This window comes from Haliaeetus leucocephalus, unplaced genomic scaffold, assembly GCF_000737465.1.
Source record: "Haliaeetus leucocephalus isolate CR32 unplaced genomic scaffold, Haliaeetus_leucocephalus-4.0 Scaffold173, whole genome shotgun sequence".
Taxonomy (NCBI): domain Eukaryota; kingdom Metazoa; phylum Chordata; class Aves; order Accipitriformes; family Accipitridae; genus Haliaeetus; species Haliaeetus leucocephalus.
The window spans coordinates 6,204,004-6,231,279 of NW_010972609.1; the positions used below are offsets into that span (position 1 = coordinate 6,204,004).

The 27,276-nt window shown below is 34.6% G+C and overlaps 1 protein-coding gene across 1 annotated transcript in view; it reads left to right on the plus strand.

Annotated features, from left to right (window-relative positions):
- The window catches only part of ELP4 (elongator acetyltransferase complex subunit 4), a 155,996-nt gene that overhangs the window by 33,466 nt on the left and 95,254 nt on the right, over positions 1-27,276 (plus strand). Inside the window, exons 5-7 of the mRNA XM_010563905.1 lie at positions 5,288-5,427; positions 15,650-15,734; positions 21,080-21,268. Of these exons, the coding sequence (XP_010562207.1) occupies positions 5,288-5,427; positions 15,650-15,734; positions 21,080-21,268 (414 nt within the window). The remainder of the gene's footprint in view (positions 1-5,287; positions 5,428-15,649; positions 15,735-21,079; positions 21,269-27,276) is intronic.

Below are 27,276 nucleotides of genomic sequence, written 5' to 3' on the forward strand. Positions count from 1 at the left end.
CAGCTTCACTGTCACTAGAAACTAATCACTGTGCAGGGAGAATATAAGAAACAAGCCCAGTGGTCAGTCTTTCAGAGTTTACAGTTGTTAGTGTTTTGTGAATAATGTATCTCCCATGGCTGGTGACTTTCTTATTTAGACCAGTGGCACAATCAACCTTTAATAAAATTGCAGCATTTTTTAATATCCAGAACAAAGACCTTGTTTTCTCTATACATTTTAGCCTACATTAATAAATTCTGGTTTAGATGTAGTCGTAACTGCCTAGTAAGTCCAGTCGTATTCGTAAAAAACATAATTGGAATGTGACAAAATGATCTTACAAGGCTTGGCATGTCTGGTTTTCTGTGAAATTGCACAGACATGGCTATATAGTTGTGTCAGAAAAGACTTATATATGGTGACATGCCAAATCAAACAGCCTCCAGGGTAATCATATAATCTCATCAATTTTATTATTGTGGAGCTTGCTGTGCCACTCTGAACCATCCCCAAAATAATTTGTCTGTTTTAAAATCCAGCAGAATTCCTCGTACATTGATATGGAAAGAATTGCATGTTGTTTAACAAATAGTGTTCTGATGTCCTAACAAAATAGAAAAACATAAATAATCCAGTTAGGTGTGCACTCATCTTCTATACCTTCATAGAAGTAATCAATTCTTCCACTAATATAATATTTCTCTACAATACATAATGTACTTGTCCTCAATTATTTGAAAGTTGATTATGCAAGATAGAATAAAATGGTCATTCTTTTGTGGGTTGTTTCCCTTGTTGTCATTGCTGCTTGCTGAATTGGATGCTGATCATTCTGAATAGTTGAGGTACAATAATTTTTATGTGTATGTTAAATTTATAAAAAAATTAAAACTTGCAAATAAAAGTTAATTCTTAAGCTAGCTATACATCCCTAAAATTCCTCAGGATATTCTAATTAGTGAAGGATAGTTTTGAAATTTATATTTTTCAATATTTTATAATGCACTTATCATAAAATTTTGGTGGTGTGCTAAATTAATTTGATTGGTGAATATACTCCATTGAGGAAAAATCTGATGTTGCTTTGCAGCACCCTGGATGTTTAATACACTTAATACTATCATTTAATGAATGACTTTGGCTGTGATTTATTCTTTAAATTTACTTTTGGCAGAAAAAAAAATAACACTGAATAAAATATCAAGGCATATTTTCCAAACTGATTGAACTAATAAACTAGTGCATTTTCAAAAACTACTGTCAAATAGTTTCAAGCATGAAAGAGAGAAAATAGCTTTGCTTTTAACTAGAACTCTAAACATGTTAGCAGAAAACTTTTCCATCCAGTATCTGGCTTTACATATGAAGTAAGAATGCTGAGTAAAAGCTGTCTTTGATGCTTAATTTAGTTTTTATTTCTAAGTAATAAAAGAGATTTTCATTAATAGTTCAGATATTCCCTTCCCATTTATTAGACCCCCTATATACTAGCTAGATAACTCATTTTTGTTCTTATGCATGGTATTTATATTAGTACTCTTCATAACTATCACAGTTTCTATTTACATATTGCACATACCTTGTATATCGGAAAAAGACAGAAGATTTATGAGAAATCTGTCACAGTAACAGGTCATGTTGTGCTTGATGTGCCTTTGCCAGTTTGTTACTTTCATCTGTATCAGAGGTTAATTTCATTTAAACTTTTGAGTATGTGGATAGCCTATTTTGCAATGCAAGACAGTGTGTTTTTTTCCTTTTTTTTTCTTTTTTTTTTTTTTTTGAATGAACTGCTTATGTTCTTGGGGCAATATATAAACTGTCACAGCATGAAATCAATTTTCTGCCTTGATTCATCCTAAATCTGAGATTTCTAGCACATTAGTATTGCAATTAGAAACATTAACAGCAGACGGTAGCATAAAAGCACACTCTGCTCACTGACAATTTAGTGTATTTCTCCTTGTGCAAAACAGGAATCCAGGAAAGAACAGGCTTGAGCCTCCAATCCACTAATAAATTTATCAGATCAAACTTAAGAGGAATGGAAAGTCTCTGCTTCGCACTCTCCATGGTCATTCTGCTAAGGCAGATTATTCATGCTTACTTGATTCAGGTAGGCTTTTTGCAAGCTTCCCCGCTAAGCCTGGGAATGCAGTACATTGAGGCCTATTCATAGGCTTCTGACATAGACCAAGCTTTTATTGCATGGTGTTTTATTATAGCCAAATCCTAGTCTCCACCCAGTTTGTAGGCACTGTGCTTATTCTTTTGAATCAAGAGAGGTTATCACCTACCTTAATCCATGCAGCAGGGTGGATTAAGGACACCAATGTGCCTCAGGATTCTCAAAGAGGATCCTGGAAACTTCTTGTTTCTTCTTTTTTGCTGTCTTTACTAAACTCTATTGGGCCTCAGTAAGGATTTGCATCTGAAATGGGCAACCTGGAGCTTTTCTCAATGAAGACATCAGATCAAAGTTCAGTTAGTCAAGGCCTTTCTAAAACATTAAGGGGGCTTGGAAGTACACAATAAAAAGATGAGCTCTGGCAGAGATTGCAGTAAAAACATTCTGATCTGTAATCCGGATAAAGAATAGATTATAGGCCAAAGAACAGCCCCTGTTTAAATTGCTTTCAGAATCTTCATTTTAAATAACATTACATTTTACATTAAAAATATTTAGATTTTGATAGATTGTTATGTTTTGTTGGACTTCCTTCTTTAAAAATCATGTGCTGATAAATAAATTGAAACACTGACTTAGAGAATGTGTTTTTCTATCTTTTTTTGTGTAAAACTGATGTGCCTTTTATGACTAGATATACATGAGCAATTTTGTGGGTTTTTTAAATTAAAAACTAATTATTTGTTTTAATGAAAAGTTTGGGTTTAGTTTGGTTATTCTATTGGTTTTGTAGGAAAGATATTGTATTATTGTTACTATTTATATTCTGTGATAACTGACCAGGCCTCACATCCATTAATCAAGTAATTTCAAAATATTTACCCTAAATCAAATTATTGTAATTAATCTTAACAGTTTAATATATTTTTGGTAAGCTGAAGCATGAAAGAAAATTGTGGAAGTACATAGCATGATTGAGTTCAGAAATCTAATTATAAATACATGGCCATGTCTGGCATGTCTGTATTCTTTTTTTTTACTGTTATAGTTCTTATTTTATTAGCAAGACCAAGGTTTATGAAAAGCACAAGCTTTCTGTAATAATTGGAGTGGGAACTTAGTAATTTGTTGCTGAACACACAAAAAATTATTGAGATGTCATTATTGTAATTACTCAGTATACCTATCGTCATTCCTGTATGTAGCAAGAATAGCAGATGTTGAAGTTGGAGCAGAAGTCGTTCCAAAGAATTTTCACTGCATACACACATAACCCTGCTCAACTTTCAGACAGCATATAAAATTTATATATTGGCCTGCTTAAAAGAAAAATCCTTTTACAGAATGTTCTAAGTTGTTACAGAACCTACTGAGAAACTTTTGAAATTATTGGGGGTATTTCTGGTCATTTTTCAAAAGTAATTCCATGTTTTTAAGTACAAAGTAAGTAGCATTTCATTTCACCTACCAATCCAAACTTCTCTTCAGAACGACCTTTAAAAGGCATTCTCTTCCGCAGTGTGAATATGTCTTCAACATCTGTCTTACTTTCAGCTCTTACTTTTTCTGTCTCACCTGTTCTCTTTCACAAGCATTGACATATTTCATTTTATTTTAATACCTTATCATTTAATATGTGAGGTGGCTCTTGGGTCTTATGGGGGGTTCAGCTTAGTGGTAAGTCTTGGAGTTGGGACACAGAAAAATTACTTAAAAGTATTTTTGCACATTCCTGCATTGTACAATGCACACTTCAGATGCAGTCCAGGCTTAGCGTGGTTGTCTTCAAAATAAACTAAAAGGTGATCTTTCTTTTCACCTGCAAAGCTGCTGTTAAAAGTCTAGGATCGAGCACCTTTCTTGGTCAAGGCGTCTTACCAGTTAGAAATACCGTGGTTTTGATTGATACTTGTATTATGAAACTTGTTTGGTCATTCTAAATGACCTTTTTCCTCAAAAGAGTTAGAACAGTCGATGAGAGATAATCTAATCAGGAGCACAGTGGTGTTTGTGCCATAACCTAAAGATCAATTTTAATATTGCTTTGGTAATCTGTTACTCCTTTACAGTGTGTACCTTAAAAAATACTACATAGTGGTTTACATTTGTGCCAAGTGTTTTCCTTCCCTGGAAGAAACTAACTTGCCTCTGAGGTTTACTCTGCTTGACTGTTCTTTCTAGGATAGCACTTTGGTTTTTAATGGGAAGGGCAGAAAAGATGAAGAAAATGGTTTGTTACATGAAGAGCTAAAACTGTTCAATTCCTGTAGCAGACAGCTATTACATACTTGAATACTGCATATTATAACAGTCTAGAGGATTTTTAACATTACATGTGTAATTCAAATAGTGTTGCAGGTTGCATGCTGAATTCCATTTATGTGGAACAAAAATATGCATTCATTTCCTCTGTTTATTTACTAGCAAAACATATTCAAAATGTGTAATTCCTGCTATGGTGTATATTAAATTTGGGAGGTTTATGATGTTTTATATACCCAAAATTGAGAGCTGATAAAAACGTATCTTCATTATAGTAAATGATGGTCATTGTGTGTAATGTCTGTGTAACACTTAACCTGCTATTTTTTTCAAAATTCAAGAAATTTAAAGTAGTTTTTAACTATTTCCTCTTTTTTACAATTTTCTATTAAAATCAGGTATGTGAAGATGCAATGGTATTTTTTATTACTGATCATAAATAAAGTGAAACATTTGCAATGGTATTTTTCTTACTGACCATAAATAAATGAAGTGAAACATTTTCAAAGTCAACTGAAAATGTTTCTGTAGCACCATATAATTCCCAGATACTGAAAAATCAGATAGACGGAACACATCATGGTCTGCACGTTTCATATATCTGGCCTTTTGTAATTTGTGATCATATGTCTAGAACGTAAAAAAATATATTCTCTTAAGTACCTGACTGCACTTGGTGATGCAACTTGGAACGGTAAGGGTTGAATTCTGTGTGAAAAATTCACATTATAGAATGTCAACAGGGGAACCAAAACTTAGTAGTAAATATTATAATGTTGTTCTACTTGAAGCTTATACTTCAGCTGAATGGGAAAAACCCCCGAGATTTCTTTCAAGTGTATAGCTAGTTAATTATTTTCTTTTGACAGATAATAATTTAATATGTTATTGTAATCAGTATTGTTGTTTTCACAGGCTAGCCCAACAACATCTACAAAGTTTGGCCATTATTATGATGTTTCTAAAACAATGTCTCCAGAACTGTTTCAGTCCATAAAATGGCACAGTTTTTACCTTCCTGAAGAATTGTCTTCACAGCCTAAAATGAAAACACGGTAAGTTGTAACACCGCATGCTTCTGTTGTGTGTTCAAATTTTGTCTGCATATTAGTAGTAAAGGATATTTTTGCATCTACACTTGCTGTGAAAAATCTTGTAGCCGCACATGGCTCACAAGCAGTTCAGCTGTGGTTCTCACGTCAGTGCTACATGCCATGACTGGCAGCAAAGCTGCGGTGGCACAGGGACAGCTCAGTATACTGACTCCTCAGCTGCGGGAGGAAGCAAGTTGGCAGGGACAATTAAGGCAGACATTACTAGGACAGCCTAGGACACAGCTGCATGTTCAGTCCAGCCCTACTGACAGCTGAGTGTGGGGACTGGGGAAAACTATCTGTCTGTGAACTACTCCCTGAGCACCATGCCCCATCAGCTTTCAGAGATGTGTGTGTCAGGTGGCTATCAGTCTTAGGAAGATATCCATACAGTTTTTAGGGCTAAGAAGACAGGCCATTCTTGACCTACATAGCTTAGAATGCTATATCAGATTAGTTTATTATGTGACTTTCACTTCTTACATCCTACAGCTTCACCTAAGGAAAATACAAAATACTGTGAATAGAATTACAATCACTAATTATGTCTTACACAACACCCCTAATTCCAGAGAAGATCATAAACTCTTCTCTGAATGAATAACTTATTATTGTTTATGTCTATCAGTAATGAATTAAGGAAGACCAAGAGAAAATGAGTGACAGTAGCAAAGACTCATATTAGCCTGTAGCACACACATCCATTGTATCTTTCTTGGAGACATTTCAAGTCAAGTCAAACATCAAATATGGGCTAGCAATCTCTTTGTTCAGCCCAGTCGCTTAATTTATATAATACCTAGTTTTATAGATCCCACTGTATAGGGCCAGCTCCTGGAAGCAGTAATAGTATGGTATGCTTTATTGTGATTGATTTTCATTACAGTACAGTCAGATATAAAAACTGAGATTTATGAAAGATGTGCAGTATGAAACACCTTTCTTAGAGCTGTAGAAGAGCAAAAGCCAAGTCTCTATGATTTGTTTCTGTGTGACATGATCAAATGGCACTGGTTTGAAAACACCTTCAGGAGAAAGCAGAGAACTTACATTCTATTCTTTCTGTAGTAAATATTTGAACCAACTTTATATATATATTATGTATAATTATTTTTTTTTTAGTAGCAGAGTCATAGAGGATAGACACAAGAGTATCTGACAGATAGGTTGCAAGTGCTTATATTGTTATTGAGCAGTTTAACTCCCTTTCTGTCTTTTCTCTAGCTAACTGGAATGTCTCATGACTGGGCTTAATTCCACTAACTATATGGCTGTCAAGTATTTGTACATTTTACATTAAAATCAAATTAACTCATATGTATAGTATTGGAAACGGACTTTAACTTTTATGCATTTGATTTTATAAGCAGTGCTTAACTCTGATATTTTCCTTGTGTGCTATCCTGATAAAAGTTCATCATTCTTACTATATGAATTCTATTCTTATTTTTAATTTTAATCTAATGGAAATATTGTATTTAGTTAATTTGCTTGGCAAATTGCTAGCGCACAGAGTGATGAGGTGAGGAACTTAATCAAATAAAGATGGATTTTGGAAGGCTTATTCTCCTTTTCTTCTACCTATACCCACAATATGGGTCTCTTTCAGGAAGCCTCTCTTGAGCAAATGAAAGAATTGTGGTGTTGGGAGTAAAGGCAGGTACCAAGGTAATAGACAACCACCACTCTAAACATTGTTTTCTTAGACCACAATGCAATGTGATAAGGGACAGGGAGGAATAAAGAACACATGGGGAATAGTGAACTCAGACAGAAATCTGTGGGAACTGTGAAGATGTGTACATCTGTTTCTTCATTTACAGTAGATCATTTGTCTTCTGACTTTGATTATTGTCTTTCCTGACAACAAACACCACTGCTTTTGGATTCCCTGTATTAAAAAGGTTGCACTAGGTAAAGTTAAGACAAGGTGGGAGGAATATTTCAGAATTACAGCCTCTGAAATAAAGATTATTACTCTGTAGAGAAATGGAAGATTTAAGCTTCCCATAACTACAGTCATTCAATTTTGACACACATTTAAAAAATAAACTGAATTAGAATTTCAACTTCTGTTCATCAGTGTTGTATAAATGGAGTTCTTAAAAAATCATGGAAGTGGAGAAAAGCTGTTTCTCCCATTACACTGATCCCCAAATTGATGTGCACCTAGCACAGTTAATATCAGCAAATTGGACTACCCAATTTACATAAGGAAAGACTGGGTTAGAAAATACATAAATGTTTTCAAGCTGGGACCTAATCAAGTTCATTGGTAAAATGTAAAGAATTGTCAAAATTCCACAAAGTCAAGTGTGGCCAAAGCAATACCTGTCTTTAAGGAGAGGAGAAGGTGAGGACATCTGTGGGATAACACCAGTGCTCCGAAAAGTACCAGAAAAAATAATATAATCTATTTTTAAGCTTCTAGGGTAGTTTCACCCAGTATGTGTTTCTTTTGTTTGCTTGTGGGTATTTAACTGGGATAGAGCCAAAAGGTTCTAAAATAAAATGGGAGATATTCTCCATTGATAAAGTCTGTTATCATGTCAAAGGAGGAACATAGACTGGTTTGACAGTTTTCTTTTTGTCATGTTGATTGTTAAATCCTTATCTTCTAAATAAGCTGTCATTGAGTCACAGTTGAACCTGAGTGAAGTACCTTTATCCCAGTGTTGGGTCTGGTGATAATCTGGTACTAATTTGGCTTGATATGTATCCTGAGCAATGGGTATCTTTCTTGTAGTCATAATGTCAAATTTGGAAAAAAAGTGGAATAATTGCATGCAGATTAGATAATAGAATTAGAATTCAAGAAGATTTAGGTCGATGATCTGGAATGAGCTGTATGGAATTCAATGAAGACATGCCGAATATCATAGTAGTAGGAATAATTAATTGAACAAATAAAATAGTGTAGCAGGTCTCCAGAATATAAAATGTATTCACAGTGTTCTGTGATTAATGCTGCCAAAAAGCATAATTCTTAAGGCATGTAGGTGATAAACTGGAATTTAACGTGGAGGATGTGCAAAGTACTTCTGTTCTGCTCAGCCATAACAAGGCTGTCCGGTTTTTGATAGCATCCTTCAGGAAAACTCTGGGTCAGTTAGAGAAGGCTGTGAAGATGCGTATACATCTAGAACTGGGATATATGGCCCATGACGGAAGAATGGAAGTTCTTAGACAAATCTAAGCAGAGTCTTGAAGCACATTAAAAACTGACATACAGAGGGTAGTAACTGTTGTCTGCTGAAGGTAGGACAAGCAGTAATGAGCTACAGTAAACTGTAGCAGTAGAAGTACAGGCTGGAAATAAGGAGCTATTTTTCTAATGATTAGCACGAGAAGAAGTTGCCTTGCAGACATAGGTTGGGAGTATTGTAGAATCTCCATCATTGAATATTTCTAGGGCCAAGTTAGGTAAATATCTGTCAGAGATGGTTTATATGTAGTTCAACTTGCCTTGGGGCAAGAAGATAGACTACCTGACCTCTTGAGGTCCTTTTCATCCCTATCTTCTGTGATTCTTTAATACACATTAGTCACAGTGTATTAAATCCAATACTAAGTATGAATGTTACCAAGTATTTCACTGCTCTCAAAACGTTTATGCTTTTATAGAAACCCAACAGGCTTGTACTGTATTTTTTACAAATATTGTGATGAGATTCTGAAGGAAGCATTCCTTTCTCAAGGAACAAAAACAAGCTCACAGTCCTGTCAGGATGATTTCATTAAAGAAAGTTTATAAAAGGGGGAGGGAAAGGATATTATTTTGTTGGCATTACTGTTTGGAAAATCAATACAATGCTTCTGGCTTCTAAAGCTAACTTCACTATATCATAGAATAGTAAAAATTTCTGTTCTAGACAATGATTTGAAAGAAAGTAATATGATAGTCACAGTTAACCCTTCCAGTAGAAGTCAACAATTTGTATTAGACCTCATCTTCAATTGCCTGAAGGTCCCACTGAGAGCTTGAGCTAAACTCTTTTACACTGGGTTACAGTGAACTAGGAGCATGGACATGGCTAGTTAGCATGTCTCCACTTAGAGGATATAATTTCTTAAACATAAGGTTCTCAGGCTATGGTCTTAGATGCATGGCCAAAAAACCATCTCATTGTATAATGCTAATTACCTATACAGCATTGTGAAAGCTCTGTCATCTATTAGGCTGGCAGTACCTCAAAAAGAGTACTGATAGACTGGAAGGAACTAAAAAAAAAGTTACAAAAATGACTTGAAATCCAGAAAATCTCTAAAAATATTATTTTTTCAATTTCCTTTATCTAAAGAAGATTGACAGAAAATGTGTTAACACTGAAAGCTGACAAATCCTTAAAAAACAAGGAGGCATTTTTAAGAAAGGGGATAGTTCATTATTGAAATAATTTACATTAATAGGCTATGTATTATGGGATCTTTGCAAAAGATTTCATGACTTTCTAAAGGGTATACTTTGCAAGATATTTATCAATAAAGACATTTCTGAATGAAGTTTTTGCTTCAATCGTGTAGGAGTGCAGACCAAAATCAGTGGGGGGGGTTGATTCTAAGAACGTTTTGCTTTTGTCACTAATACAGAGGTTGAGGAGGAAGTGGAAACTGATAGTTTTGCCTAATATATAATTTTCAGTAAGTAAACGGCATTGTTGTTGATATAGTACCAACAGTATGTTGTTACAGTATCAGAAGTTGCAAAAAATTAGGAATTAGCGAGAAAAAAAAAAAAACCAAAAAACTTCTTCCTCTTCTCAAAGTGTTTCCACATTATTTTAGCTAGCATGATCCATTCTAAATATTTGTAATGTTGCAGAGCACAGCATGGCTTAAGTTCAGGCTGAAATAAATTGTTATAGTCCTGTAACTACAGCCATTGAAGAGCACCTTAAGTTACGTAGTCATCATGGAAAGTGTACCTAACCCAACATACACATTCTACGTTGAGATCATAAGCTATATGTTCTGCAATGACAAGCTAGTAATTGTAAAGAAAGATTTTTAGAAGCTCAGTATATTTTTATTGTAGTTTTTGATTAAATTATCATATGTACTGATGTGAGTAAGGCATTCCCTAAGTGTTGTCCTTTTTGGGTGGGTTTTTTCTCTGATAGAGACCTGCTACTTTTGTATGTAATTAACGTTCCTCAAAGAATGTACTTAATCTGTAACTTGTTAGATGCACCTAGAATTCACCTTGTTGACCAGCCTTACTTTTCCTTTTCTTTTTCAGTTAGAGGGTGACTAGCTTTGGAGGCCTTAGGTTTCATTTTTCCTCCTTGAAATTTGGAACAGTTCTCTTCCTCCCACTTCTTTTCTTTGGGAAGGGATGGGGAACAAGAACAATCCTTTGCTCTCCTTGCCTTTGACCGCTCAGGGATGTAATGACAAAGCACAGATTATGCAGTTAAGGCAGAAAATGTACAAGAAAAGTAATGTACCACATTTTCCTGTACAGGTTATACTCTCCTGACAGAAACAGTGAGTATAGTGAACATATATTTTACAATCCTTGGAAAATCAGTGCTGCATCTTTTAATAAGCAAGGTCCTTTGTCATAATGTTTTGTGGCATAAGAACCATGTATTTGTAAAAAGGACCGAATCATCTTGGTACTTCTAATTCTTTAGCATCACATTAAGAAACCTGTTTTATTTAAACTGTTCTTCAGTGAGAATTTATTTGGGCCAGAAACTCTTGGCCCTTTTTAGAAATCGTGTGTATCTATACATATGTCCCTCTCTTCCCATCCACACAAGCACTTGGCTTCTTTACAGACTTGCAAAGAAAGGAGATTCTTTGACTGATTAGCCAGAACTAAGTTATTGACTGGCCTTTTACTTTGCAATTAAAGATCAGATTTGGAGGTTATATACATCATTTGTTCACCTTAAAGTTTGGATCAATCTTTCTTTTCTTTCCGGTGTTTTTGCACACGTGTGTGTACCTGCTTTTTGACGGAGGGAGATGAGGAGTGCTGTGTTTGCTCTCCTTTCTGCAGTTCTGGTACCTGATGGCTAAATTAGATTACAGGGTCCCCATTTGGATAATCACCCAAGATGGGTAGAAGTTCATTGCCCCATGATAAACATTAATTGAAAAGGGATTGGGAAGTCTGTTCTCCTAAAGGAAGTAGTAAATGGGACTGGGTGTTTGGTGCCAAAAGAAGGCATAAACCTTCTCTTTTTTATCTCATTATTTTTTATGTTAGGGAAAGGCAGTTATGTCCTGGTCCTAATGCTAGGACCAGGTTAACGGGGTTATGCGGCTGACAGCAACTGTTTGTGGCTGTTGTTGCTAGGATATTCTGGTGTCCTTTTTGTTGCATTGCTAAAGCTGGTACTTAACAGGAAGGCGGAAATATCCTCTGTGATAACTGTGCATCACAGAAAAGGCTTACTTTCTACCTGTCTACTTCAGTCCTTGTTGTTCAGTTGCAATAACCAAAAGAGAAAGTTTGATAATCAAGTGAAATAAAATAATTAAGCTGTAGTTTTTCCATAATGCTCATAAATTTTACCTTAAGAATATATGTGCTTTTGAAAAAGAATAAATTTATCTAGAGTCTAGATTTACCAATAAATTTAGATAAAACAGGTGTAACGGTCTTGCCTAATGGGGTGTCTTTATACATAATAAGGCTATTTGTCATATCCTTGATAACCTAACCTTTGTTAACTGCTTAGAAACTATCAACAGAGAAGCCAGAGGCTCCATTGTAACCCGGATACCTTCTAGCCAGCTCCTGCTTTATCCATTACTAAATTGCTAAACAAAAAAAAAAAGAGTAAAGAAGGAATTGTTTAAACTCATTATCAGAATTAAATGGTCTTTAGTAACAAATCCAAAAAAAGACTAGAAATGAAAAAATTAGAAATATCTTATTTCCTTCCTTAAATATTATGACAAACGTTGCCAGAAGGGTAATCTAATTTGTTTTTATAAATAGGGTTTACACAATATTTTTCATGTCTTTATTTACATAGCATGGTTCAAATTCAAGTAAACGGTCAGTATTTCAGCAACAAGTAGAAGAGCACCTATTTTTACATCTTAAAAAAAACTGTACGCAATACATTATTTTCTTTAATTCTTTCCTTGCTGTAAATCTTTTTGTGATTGTCTAACTGAAGATCTCTTTTGTTTGTTTTCATTTTGGAACCTTTTAATTCTGCTAATGCTTTAGGTATTTTATTCCTTTATCCAGTAACTTTTAAAAGCAAGTTAGTAACGAATCAGGAATTGGCAAGTATTGTGATTGCAGTATATTCTCTGGCATCCCTGTAGATAGCGTGGTAATACTCATAAGCAAAATAAGTGATAGATACACAAACTTGAAAATTCTGGTTTGTGGTGACGAAGACCACAGTCATCTTTTCGTATTACACATATTATGTTCCTGGCTGTGGCTATAAGATAGTTGCAAACTCCTTCCTAATGTTGGTGAGCAGCAGTTTCTAACTTTTCCAAAAGGATAAATGAATATCCAAAAGGATACACGAATGCTTCTGGTTATTGTAAAGTGCTGCAGATTCTTGCTGGCTCTGGCAAAACTGGGAAGAAATTGCAGCACTGTGTAAGCAACAAGGTTTGTGTGTACATATGGCAATAATGTGAAGACACGGGGGGAGAAGACATTTTGGCTAGCATTGAGGCTAAAGCCCTCTTCCTCTCCACCTTCCCTGTAAACTGACACCTACAAGACAGTATAGGTATAACGTTTAACAGCCATTCCTTTTGCAACTAAACACTAGGAAAGTAATTGACTTCATAAGCAAAAATTTACTCTTTCTTTTCTGTTTGAGATGCTTTTTTTTTGTATAGCAAGGCAGACTACATGTTAAATGTCGCGCTGAGATTATATATTGCCAGTTATTTTCAGCTGTGAATTTCATAGAGTGTATTAAATTATTAAGATACATCAGTTTAACCAGTAGCCTTCTAGGGTACTAAATCTGAAAACAAATAAGCAGAGTTTAATTTGGAAACTCTCCCTTTTATTTATCTCTGAGAAGGGTCATATCTTAATGTTTTCTGACATTGAGTATTTCAAAACTTGAAATTATTATGACTATATGACTTTTTTGATTGCAGATGTTTATAAAAAATATATCATTGGAGGGTTGGGTTTGGGTTGATACTGGTTTCTTGAATGAAACTCAGAATTCTGAGTTAAAGCAATGGTGTAAAAGACAGATGTTTGCAACTCTTGTGCTTCTCAGAAAAGTTGTCTTCTCTCCTGTGCAAAAGTATGAAAGCAAGTTTATTTGGGTTTATTTAGGTATTCATTACTAAAATACATTTGGATAACATTTTTGGCTCTTACTAAAGTAACAGAAATAGTTTCATTAATGTTTGGACCAGGTGATTTTTCGAGGTCCCTTCCAACCTGGGCTGTTACCAGACACATAAAACGATTGGAGCACGTAAGAATATTTTTAGAGGCAAAATTTTCAAAATAACATGTCATATTTCCCAAGAAGTACACAAAAAAGTTTGAATCCACAACCCTTGATGGTAATCAGTGAGACCAGAAGGAAACGCCAAAGCTAGAAAAGATAGAAGAGCTTGAACTCTCAGCTGCAGTGAGGAACCTACATCAAGTCTGGACACACAAGCCAGTATGCATTATGGGATTTAAGGAAACAGTATGTGTCTTTTAAAAGTGAGCAACTGGCTTGCTTTTTTAAAGTAAAAATTAGGACTTTCTGTCCTTTGTATGTGTTAGCCTGTGGACTGGAGAGCATGGCTGGGATGGACATCTAAAGAAGTGCTTTGGACATGCAGGAACTGGACCTTCTAAGACTTTGATGACATGATTTGCTGAACTTTCATTTGGTTTTAAGTATGCTTAAATACATTTTTAGCCACCAGTTTGCTGCTTTTTTTTTTAATCTTGTACTTTCTAAATAATACATAAAATAGATTCTACCTCACAATTCTGCTGTCATGCAAATAAAGCAGTAATAACACCTGTAGTATATGGATATAAAATGGAACTGTAGCATTAGCAGAATGTATGTTATGCTCTGGTGCTGTATCAGAAAAAAAAATACTAAAAAAAAACCAAAACAAATTAACTACATGAACTTTTTAATTGTGAAAATGTTGTCTCTCTCATTTTTTGTTGGTTTTGATTGTTGTAGCAGTTGTATGTATGAAAGTTTCCAGTAATAGAAGGTCAACTCTATTCATCAGTGTCGTGGTTTAACCCCAGCCAGCAACTAAGCACCACACAGCTGCTCACTCACTCCCCCCCCAGTGGGATGGGGGAGAAAATCGGGAAAAGAAGTAAAACTCCTGGGTTGAGATAAGAACGGTTTAATAGAACAGAAGAGTAGGAGCTAATAATGATAATGATAACACTAATCAAATGACAACAGCAATAATGAAAGGATTGGAATATACAAATGATGCACAGTGCAATTGCTCACTACCCGCCGATCGATGCCCCGTTAGTCCCCGAGCAGCAATTCACCCCGCCTCCACTCCCCCCAGTTCCTATACTAGACGTGACATCCCATGGTATGGAACACTCTGTTGGCCAGTTTGGGTCAGCTGCCCTGGATGTGTCCTGTGCCAACTTCTTGTGCTCCTCCAGCCTTCTTGCTCGCTGGGCATCAGAAGCTGAAAAAACCTCGACTTTAGTCTAAACACTACTTAGCAACAACTGAAAACATCAGTGTTATCAACATTCTTCTCATACCTAGCTCAAAAACATAGCACTATACCAGCTACTAGGAAGACAATTAACTCTATCCCAGCTGAAACCAGGACAATCAGGGCATTGATTAGATATACTTGGAATAACAATTGTGTAGATCTTTGTCAGATATAGAAGATTAGTACTTTGCTGTAATGGTTTCAGCTTTAAGTTGATACATTAAATCATTAATCTTCTAGATGTAAGTGAGCCTGACATAATTAAGTTATCTTAATCCCTAGAGATTTCAGATTTCACTAAATGTCTGAGCACTGAACTGGTTAAGATGAAGCAATCACAACTGCTTATAATGTCAACTTTATTCAGAGAAGTTTGAGCTTTTTCTTTTATGACACTTTTTTCTATATGACACTTGCGGACTGAAAGCTGCATCTGCTTATTTTTAATACAGCTGTTAGAGACATATAGGAGAGTATTAAAATATGTTACTAAACTATTTCTTCTTACCAACAGTAATATGAACAGTGCATACTCAAGGCTGCTTCAGTCCATTCAGAGGATCATTTACCAGGAAGGGTTTGATGGCTCTGATCCCCAGGTACTGAAGACCCTCATACTCTTCTATAATCCTCTAAATAATGTTGTTTTCTGAATTTTCAAGGGTGGCACAAGGAGGCCTTGGACAAAGTAACAAGGAACAAGCTGTTTCTACGCATTGCTAAAGTAAACAAGTGAAGTAAATAGAGAGTGTGGTTCATATTTTAATGTGCATTTGGAGTTTTTGCCTGTTACAGATATGCAGACCATGTGAGAAAGAACTGTAAGCCAACATCAGTAAAATGCATATTCTGTGCAGTTAGCTAATAAACGGATTACCAAATATAATGTAATTAAACAAAACATATTTTCGCCTGCAGTATTTTTTTCAAGCTATTGCTTTAGCAATTATGTGTTCAAAACTCTTGAGACTGAACATTTAATCTTAAACTTTCAGATTTTTTACATCTTGTTTTAACTGGAGTAGAGTGACTTTTTTAATGAATTAAATGGTGTGCATCTTTATGTAGCGAGCATTAAAACACAAGTAAAGAAGTAAGATTGCTATTTCAACTTACAAATCAAAAAACCTTACCAGACTTCTAAAGATCTCTGTACTCTTCATAAATCATACTGTGGGTAATCAAAAATATTTTAAGCATAACAACATAGGCTGAAAGCCCTTTTTTAATCTGAGCAGTGCCCTATCTATTATTCTTTGCCATATTCAGTAATATGTGAGTCTTCTGGAGTTGATGGAAATAATAAATAGTATATATTAATGCTTAATTGATAGGTAATTATTTTTGTGCAATAGAAATGTTACTACAGTAGCAGTTAATTAGTATAGATGCTGGAGAGCCTCAAAGAATATAATACAAGACTGTGTAGTATTACCAGTTGAGTATCTTAGAAATCATTTTTGTTGGGAAGATAATGTTGGAATGGATGTTTTCATGTCTAACAATATGTTTTAGAAACATTACCTGCACACAACACTTGTGTGTAAATTTAGGTTATTTGTGCTCAGTGTTTAGTCTCTGCTGAGATTTATGGGGGAGTTTGCCTTCCCTTTGGTGGCAGCGCCAGTCTGGAGAAGTAAATTGGTCCCTGACAGGCACCTCTCCCCACTCGCTGTGGTAGCCATGGCAACAGACATGTCATCTTACCATACAGCACCATGTGCAGAGATGCTCCTCCTGCACGGTGACAGGTCTTGTGGAAGCCCGAGAGCTTGCCGGCTGCAAAGAGCCGCGCCGAGTGAAACAAGCACCCTGCCAACCTTCAGCCAGCAAAAAACCTCCTACTGAAGAGATTAGGCTGGTGTTTCTTATTTTTCTTTGTGTATTCCTGAACTTTTTTTTACATGTAAAAGAAAATGAAGGCTGGTCAGAGCCAATATTTTGGGGTTCTTTGCTTGCAAGCAGGGAAAAATCAAACATCATGCATGGATAGTTATTTTCTGCACCTGTTGTTCATTGTTTCAAAAAGTCATACTACTGTCAGTAAAGCAAAACTAGAACTTTAACTCAGATGAATTTAAAAGTATACATTTGCTAAATGACGTATTTACATTTCTGAGGTGAAGCTTTAAAAGTTAGAAAAAGAGTCCTTTTTCAGACCAGTTTATCCATCTAGAAAGCCATTAGCACTTGTGTAGTTGTTTCTTTTCCAAGGGAGATGATGCATATGATTTCCTGGAGCAGTTTCTGTTACTTTCTTTTAAGATTCCTCTTTTCGCCATGCATCATCTTTCTTTGTATGCTCAGATTTGTACATTTAGAAGCAGTATATAATACACACTTGTAAAAATATGTCCAGATTTGAATGTAGTAACAGCCCAGAACACGCCTTGGATCTTTTTATCTTGCAAATCTATGAGAAATTCACCTCTCTGCTACTCCATATCCCCTTCTATTTACTGAGCCTTCAGAAGTACTTTTTAAGTAGCCAGATATGAAGATTGTAGTAGAGTAAGGACCAGCCTGTATTCCTCTGGACTTGTGTCCTTTCCTGTATATAATAATAATAATACAATCTTCTGAGAAGTTTGTGCATGTATGCTCTTCCCCTCCAAATAATCCTCTCCCCTTTGGGTGAGTGCTATTGGCAGTGGCTTTCATGAAGTTCGGAGAAAACTGCAAGGGCCAAAATGTAGCAGGGAGATGCTGAACTTTCAAGAGATTTACTTACTGACTTTAAGTAGATCCGTTAATCATTGTCTGTGAATAACAGAAGCTGATGCCGTTAATGCTTCATTTTTTGTACTGTGAAGTATAACCCTTCCAAAATTTCTAGACTATGGAGGCTTGTTGGATCTGGAGTCAAAAAGTTTAACCTGACTGGTAAAACTTTCAGATATTTTTGGCTACTTTAACATCAATATGCCAATGATACTTAGACTTACTACTCCTTTTCACCATTTGAAGAGGAATCTGGAGAAAAGTGAGCAGAATGCGACTCACCCCAGCTGACAGAGGTTTGACATGGTTAGGAAAATCAGTGAAAACTACCATTAGAAGTTTAGTAGACCTCTGATAGAGGTCAGGCATCTCTAGGATGTAGTATGGTTAATTAACATTAGTTTTATAGAACCATCTGCTGATGACCATCATAGACTAATATTTCTTGACTGCCCTGCATGAATTTGTGGGCCTTAGGACAATAATTCCTGTTTGAGGTATTAGGCTACAGAAAAGTTTGGCTGAAGTTCACCAAACAAATTACCTGTTTGTTCACACCAACTGGAACATTTTTGCCAAGATCTATCCAGAAATTGAGGGTCTGAATGACCTACAACCTAGAAATACGAGCATCAGTTTTACATCCTTTCTAAAACCTCCTAGTAACTATTTGCTGATGATCATTAAGTATAAATCCTTTATAAACTGAACATGGTTTTAAGTCATACAGAATAGCACTTGTTTGTTTCAGAATATTTGGGGGGTTTCATGTTTGATAACAGCACTTCCATAGGCAACTATATTTCCTTAACATTCTTTGATATACTTCGGAGCTCAAGTTGGCTGACTTTCAGGGTAATAAAGTTGGGGGGGATTGGGCTTTTGTTTGCTTGGAGCTGGGTTTTTGCTGCCAAAGCAAACATTGTTACAAAAATTACAGGAAAAGGGTAAAAAATAAAAATCCAAACTTCCGAACTAGTGAGAGTATAAAAGATCTAGTGGTATATCTAAAAAAATGTTATCCTACTCTTTACTGCAAGCTTGTTGTTATATAATATTAGACTTATGCTTTTCTTCTATTACAGTTATAGAATAAGCCATTTGTCAGGGCCTTGTGGGCCTGACAGAATTATTCTCGTAGAAATTCTGTTACTGGCCAAAATAAATACATCTGATATTATCTGGTGTTTTAATATCTTTATCTTTTACAACTCTTATGATTTAATGTTGTGAAACAAGCATCTGTAATCCTTTATCCAATAAGAGAACTGATACTCTGATACAGTTTTTCTCTGTTTGTATCTTGTTCTTATGGGTGTTCTTCATAAGAAAAAAATATATTTCCCATTAAAAAAGTTTCTGTAAGTTTTATGTATGTTTGCTCTGAAATGCTGAAATACCAGAACACTTTCTCTGCATGGCCAGTATCCATTATATCTGGATAAAATAGTTTTCTTAAGTGTCTGATTTTGTATTATTGCTTAAACACACATCAAGAAAAGCATGAGTCTGCACTTATTAGAAGTCACTAAAGAATATTAGACTAGCTTCTATTTTTCCTATTCTTTTTAAAACTCTGAACATCTGAGCCTAACGAATATCATACATAGAAGTCAGATTGCATCGTATTATCCTGTGCTATTATCCTTATCTTCATAGTAGTGTAAGAAGTTAACTTTACAGAAGTAAAGCCTAAAAGGCTGCAAAACATATATCGCTTTCACAAAGCTTGTAAGTGAATTGGCAGATTAGCTCACTGTCTAAGCCATGAGAGTTGGATAAATGCAGAGCCATGTGGTACTAACTGTGTTTCACAACTCAGGCTCTGTCTACCCAATATGGAGAAGGAAGTCTTTATAAGAGTAGCCTCTTGTCTTGTCAAAACCTTTCCTCTGGATTTCCAGAGCAGCTGTGCAATGTTTTGTGCTTGATAGTTACTGTTCATTCCAGCTGGTGGAAATGAATATCTACAGTTTATCAAAGCACTTTGCTGTAATGAAAAGTACCTGGAAGCTTTTATTTATCTAAACTAGTGTTTTTTATATATATATATATATATAAAAAATTAAAAAAAAAAAAAAAAAGCTGGCCTTTAAGTATGAACCCTGAACTCTAGGAATGTATCTTCGATCACCTTGTACAGGAAGTCTTTCAACAAGGGTGCTTATTGTCTCTCTCTCAGCTGTTAATAGCAAATATACCTAAAATCCTTCTCAAAGATCACCAGGAAAGGTCACATCAAATAAGCAGAAATGAGATTTGTCATCATGAGACATGACATTTGACTTTATGTAAACAAATTGCAACTCCGGCTTCATAATCTGCTCCTTCAGAAAAGGGGCTTTATCTTAGCCACTGCCTCTGTTGGATGCTTTTCTGCCAGCGTACTGCAGGGCAGCAAACAGTCTTTAGGTAGGTAACACATGAGGCTGCTTAGCATTTTACATGTCAAAACAGCTTAGATTCTAGTAGCCAGTAGCTAACTAAAGCAGATCCAGAAACACTCATGTCAAGGACTTTCAGAAAGGTGTAGTCCTTAAGAGACAATCTACTGATGTCTCCATCAGCCTCTGTTTCTCCCTAGTTGTGGGTAAACCTTCCTTCATTAGTTGGGAGGAGTTGGCAGGAGTGTAGGTGATCCTTAGCAACTTCTACAAGAGTGAAAGGGCCATGCGTTGGTGAGGTAGGCCACCGACCTTGCTCATTTAGAAGTAGCAGAAAAAGTGAAACTGAAGCTAACAATCAGCATAGTCAGGTTATGAGAGTAGCACAGCGGAAAGTTGAAAATAGAGGGAAAAGTTGTGTTTGATTACTGTCAGGCCCCTCCAGCAGACCAGTTTAGAGCTGGTCGTTTGCACATGTTTTAAGGCAGTGATGGTGGAGAGAAAGGACATGAAAAATCATAGTATTGTTGGATTTTGTGTCAGAATATACTTACATTTAGCTGGTTAAAAAATACAGGTTAGTAGTTTTCAGTATTTCCGTGCTGTCTCTTACACTTGTACTTGCTTATCTGGCATAGCTTGATATCTAGTCAGTGAAAAAAATGCCCTTCCGTTTGTAATTTTTATGAGATCACCTGAGATTAAGCTATGATTACGTAAACTATGTCATTATTATGGATATGAATTCTATAAATTGTATTTTTTTAATACATTACATGACATTTTCCTCCTAATGTTTAAAAAATAACAAGTGGCTTTTTTTTCTTTTTTTTCAACAGAAGAAACTAAAGAATATTTTGCGGATAGGAATTCAGAGTCTGGGTTCCATGTTGTGGGGTGATGACATTTGTAGCAGTGATACTCCTGAACATATTCATAGCCTTACAAAATTCCTGTATGTTCTCCGTGGCCTTCTCAGAAAATCTTTGTCAGCCTGCATCATCACAGTGCCCGCTCACCTTATCCAGGTAGGAATACTGTCTTTGCTATATTTCATAGCTGACACATCAGTTAGTTAGCAAAAATCTAAAGTTTGTGGTAAGAAAATAAATGCAATTTTGGACATTTTGAAAACTTTTTTTTTCTCAAAGGGCAAAGATAAAACATAACTTCACTGTTAGTGTTTCTATACTTTCACGGGACAGTCGTGCTGCAAAATCTACAAAGACCTACGCATAAAACCATCTTAGATACAGTTTTGCCTTATATGGGTCTTAGTCTTTTTTGAAAAACTATCAAAATTTCAGAAACTGTAAAAAAGCAAAGAGAATCCTGCTAGTAATCTCTTCCTTAGGTTTTTTTTTTTTTTTACAACATCCCTACACACTTTTCCACTGCTATCAGAATGCTGTTTAGTTTCAATACAAGACATTTCAGTCCACTGTGTTCATCTGTCATACTCATTATGATGATGTGTGATGTTGTTTTTAAAGCCAGGAATTGAAAGATACGGTTTTATACTTTAATTCTAATACCCCCTTGTATTGGGACCGGGAGCAAACTGGTTACGGTATCAGAGTAATTATCCCAGCTGCAATATCAGAAGCTGCTAACAGCACCTTTCCTGAGAGTATATGGAGACTTAAATGTATCTTCTGGAAATGAACTATTTTAGCAAAAGGAAAAACATACATAGTCTTTTTTTCTGCAAGTGGTAATGTAACTTACAAAAGCAAAATTATTATTCACAATGAACAATGAACCTATAATTTTAGATATTAATTTGATTTGACTATAGTAAAAAAGTAGTGGATAAAACCTCATAGTATGCAAAATATTTTCACAGTAGATGAGTTTATCACTAGATAAATCCTATCTTAGGTAAGTACATGACTCTCACTTATGTATTGCATTTTGTAAAGGTGTTTGAATACCTGCAAGTTTTATTTATCTAGATACCTGATGCACTTACTGCTTCAAAAATAAAGAAAGAAATTTAATTTTCTGGTTTTACCATTGCAATCAAAAGTCTATGAATATTCCTCTTGCAGTGCAAGCCTCCATCTACTTACTTAGCTTCTTTTAAATATTAGATGGCAGTTTGCCTTCAAAAAGATTGACAGTAAAATTTAATGCAACGAATAGAATTTGTGGATGTGAAACTAGCATCCTTCTTTTTACTCATTAGAATTACCTGTCCATAATTGGGACACACAATCAGTTTCATTGTATTCTTTTTTATATATTATGTCAATGAAAGGTACAATCATATTTTAGACAAGTCCAGAAAGGTCTCTAAGACACAAACTGAAGGACGAAGTTTTTTGTTTGTTGCAAGCTTATCTGGGAAGTTGATTTAGGTTTTGTGTTTATAAATTCCATATAAATCAATTCCCATGGAGTTAGGTTTGAAATTATATCTCATTTTTTAAATAGCTGATTTTTTAATTTTAACAGAATTGTTTTACAGTAAGTGCTAGAATATTCTGAATAAAAAAGAAACATTATTTCCAGAATCTTTGCATAGCAGCCTTAAACAAATGAGAGCATTAATTTTTTTTTGAATTGTTAAACTTCATGTATCCTTCTTTAAGCACTAAACTCTGGAGAAAACTGTCATTAGGAGGAGCAAAGCTGCTGAGGGTTCCTTATACCCCACATTACTCAGTTCCCAGAGCCCTGCTGTGTAGTTGTTCCACTCTCCAAGAAGCCTGTTAAAGAGCCCCTGAGAGCATGTGTACAGCCCTCCATGTTAATAGTTAATTGGTGAGGATGGCAAGATGAGAGGACAGCCGAACATGTGGTCTCTCAGGCTCAAGCCGTAGACAGACCTTTAGTTATAATAACAGCAGCTGCTCACATTCTCACAACCCAGCTACTCACCATTCTGTTGCTGAGGTTTCTTTCTGGATTAAAAAAGTAAAGAAAATATCTTTTCTTTCCAAAAGAATAAGAGAGAGGGATTTTTTTTTTCCAAGTGCATTTCTGTATATGTATTTAATTTGATCAGAGTAAGTTCTAGCATATGCTTTCTCTGTTGAATCTTAAAGTCAGTACACTGAAGGCATAGAAAATGCGTGCTATTTTTCTGAAGATGTAGTAAATTCCACATTTATTCCCTGAACTACTGTTTCTGTATTTTCTATGTTATCTTTTGCCTCCCAACTGTATTAATTAGGTGGTCTGCAAGTAAATTCTTCACATGAATAATTTCCATGAAGGTAAATATAAGTTCAAAATCACATTTTAATCAAGGTTTTGTCTGCGTAACATATACAGAAAAATAGATTCATTTTTACCTGCTTTGTCTTGAAAAAATAGATTTTTAGTGATGATTCATGCCATATCTTGTCTATATCAGCCCTCAGTACTAGTTGCTCCAGTGAAGAAGAAATAAAACTCACAATTGGTAGTACTGTTTTTAACAGGGACGATGTCTTTCCAACCCAGACTAGTTACATTTTTTTATATGTAGTATATGAATAAGGTATATATATGGAATGTGTATATATATATATATATATAATTTGAGATTGGTTTCTTTTATATATTTTGCCAAATACTTTGCATGTTGTACTGTGACAGGGAGTTCCACAAATTAAATCTACCTGGTTTCTTTCTTTTTCAGAAAGTTTAATTTGGCGTTACTTCTAATAAATTGTATCTTTGGTTTTGGCTGATGAGACAGTAAGATGATGCTCCCTATTTTATCTTTTCTATATTCTGATAGTTTTGTATTTTTTCTCATGCTGCCTCCTTAATCTGTTTTTAAACAGTCACTTTTCTTTTAATCATATTTTACTTTGTTACAGTAACATAATACAATAAAGCTATTATTGTTTGTTCACTTTTCCTACATTCTAATGCCTGCTTTGTCTCTTTGATGACTACTGAACATTAAACAGTGGATTTTTCTTGATGCTTCTCCCTCTGTGGTACACATCCACCAATGTGGCTCTTTCATTATTCCAGATATTCATTGTCTTGGATTTAATAACTTTGAATTGCATTTATCCAAAGATGATGCTCATTCACCCAGTTTGATGGGACACTGAATGTCTTCACAGTCTTCTGTAAGACTATATTTTTGTAAAAGACAAAAAATCTGGCTGTGTACAGTTTTTTCAGAATAATGTAAAGAAATTGTAGTCCACTAAAGAACACTAGATTCTTTGTGTTTTATTGATGAAACTTCTAGTGCAAACAGCGCATGAAGAAAAACGAAAATTCTCTTTTCTCAACCACAAAAATAGGAATACATTATTCTGGAAGAGGTTTTCAAGAAAATGACACTAAAAACTTATCCAATTATGAATTTTATTCAGATGATGTGTGACAAGTTTTACTTGATTGATATTTTCTACCGATTGAACATACTCTTATCTTACACTGTCTGTCAGGTAATAAATATTGAGATACTTACGAGTATGATTAAAATAGTTGATGGAAGGTTATTTTTCAAGTCTTTCTACTGCTTCTTGAAAATGTATTGTGTCTATGAAATCAGATGGTGCATTTGAAAAGGTAAAATTACTTCCATTTTTAAAATCTAGCATTGATCAAGGAGGGCAGACTGAAGAGGAATTTCACTTGTTGTTACACTTTCCAAATTTAAGGAATATTATAAAAAATAGGAAAGACTGTTTTTTATGTTGATAATCTGTGCATTTTAGTACCTAATTTGAAAAAAAAAAAACTTTTTGTGCTACAGAGTGTGACTTAGAGGACTTTAATGTCACTATTTTATACTTGCAAAAGACCTAAATTAGAATTTAAAATATTTTCCTATTGTATTTTCTTCTTTTTCTTTAATTACTAGAAATCACTGGTAAATCCAAAAACATCTTTCCCCCAAAATGCTAAGTAGTGTTCATAATTCTGTTCCTGTTCTTCCCAATTTTGTATCACTTAAGTAATATTTTTTTGAGTAGGTTATTATTTTCACTGGGAGAAAGTGTAATACTTTTATTAAAGCCATCCTTTATTTTGAACTTGAAGCTCTATTACTGGTAAGGACTAACAACCATATTAGTCAGCATGTACCAAGGGAAATTAATTGACTAATGAAAAGTCAGTATGAATAAGTCTTGTTACAGAACCTGTCCTCAGAGTCTGAAGTTCTCTTTAGCAAGGTATTTTCATTATTTCATCCAGTATGTTAAAAAATTAATTTCCTACAATATTAATGTTTTGATGCTTTGAATTCACTGAAGTGCATAAGTCCCTGTATGTAGTTCAGTGTAGAAAAATTCAGAAACAAACCTTTTCACATCCATAGCCTTTTGTGTTCACACTGAGTAATTTAGCAGCTAAACTCGAAGTCAAGCAATAGAGTGCTTTAGAATCCATTGCTAATATAGGATTATAAGATGTGAACTCCTATAGCTTGTGAATTTCTCACAGTTTGAAATCTTTATTCCTATGACAAGAGCTAAGAGTGATTGCCTGCCTTAGAACTCTTAACTTCTGAGAGTTCACAAGTGTAAAATGCTGAATAACCTTCAAATAAATGTATTTGATGAGATAGCCGCTGCACACGAATTTGTATTGAGATCAAATGTCATGTAGTTTCTATATCATAGTTAAGCGAGCTTTCGAAATTCTCTGCAAAATAGAAACTGTGAAGATGAAATGGTCTTTATATTTTTCTATATTGGGGGTTTTTTTACTTGCTTTTTAATGTTGCGTGTTGCTTTTTGTTGTACGTGAGAAACACAGTTTAACAGTCATACAAAAAAATATTGAGAGTCATGATTTTATGACAGGTATTCTTGGGTTATCCACATAGTTTTCAGATATGAATATTCTGGTTTGGATATTCTAGACATTTATAAAAGCACCTTTCAAATTATGATCAAGTAGGAAGCTCAGAGAAGTATACAATTCAAAATTTAAATTGTGGGACAGTAAGTAATTTTGCTTTCAATTTCTATTATTGTTGATAGTATTTGCTATAATAAAGTTGCAGAAGAAATAGAAATATTTTGTTGTTTAATAAAATAAGTTTATGGTTGCCAACAGGCTGTATTCTACCTCTACCATTTCTGATTTGGTAACAACTACCCATTTCAAAAACACATACAATATACATCTGAAGCATGTTTTTGTACCCACATGTTAATTGTCTTTTAACTGACTTAACTATATAATGATGAACAGTCACGTTGTATGTTAAAATTGCATGCCTAAAACAGCCTTCTCATTTTAATAAATTTTACTTTTTAGGACACTATATACGCATCCTTATCACCATTTCGTCAACAGTCTTTTAATCAAAAAAATGACTTTTCCAATATGAATATGTTAAACTTTAAAAGTTAATTAGTATATGCAACATTGCGATTTTATTTTACATTTTATGTATATAATCTGAAAATACACCTATGAAAACTTTAAAAAATTAGGTGAGATTTAGAACTAAATCTTTCAACTGCAATATTAGACCTAAACAGTTAAATATCCCATCACAGTATGGAGATAGTCATCTGTTCAAGCATATGGAATCTTTTGGCTACTGGACTAAGTAGTTAATATAATGCCCAGTGTCCAGACATGGACACAACTGTTATGGAAGCAGAAGGGAAGAGGCTCATGTATTGAGCCCATTTGGACACTGATAAGTAAAGATTAGAAGAGTGACTTTAAATAATGCAGGACAAAGTAGTTATCTGCTTTAAGCAACTAATTCTCTTAGAAAATGGATGGTAGTATTGTTTTTCTGAAGCAAAACTATTTTTTTCACATGAGTAGAAGTACAAGTTCTTGAAAAAAGTGCCCTGTGAATCTAGCATTAAAGATGGGGTTTATCTGTTGTCTCTTACATTTCAAAACAAAGAACAATAATTTTGTGTAAAACTATTTTATATTTAAACTATTGAATATGTATTTCCTATCTTAAATGATTTTCAAATAACTGAATATTGAATTTCTGTGCATTGTTTGCTTAGAAATATTTTTATATGAACTTCTGGTGTTGTTTAAAAACCTTGATATTTCAGAATCTAATTTTATGTCTTTTTGTTTAGACCTGCTCTAT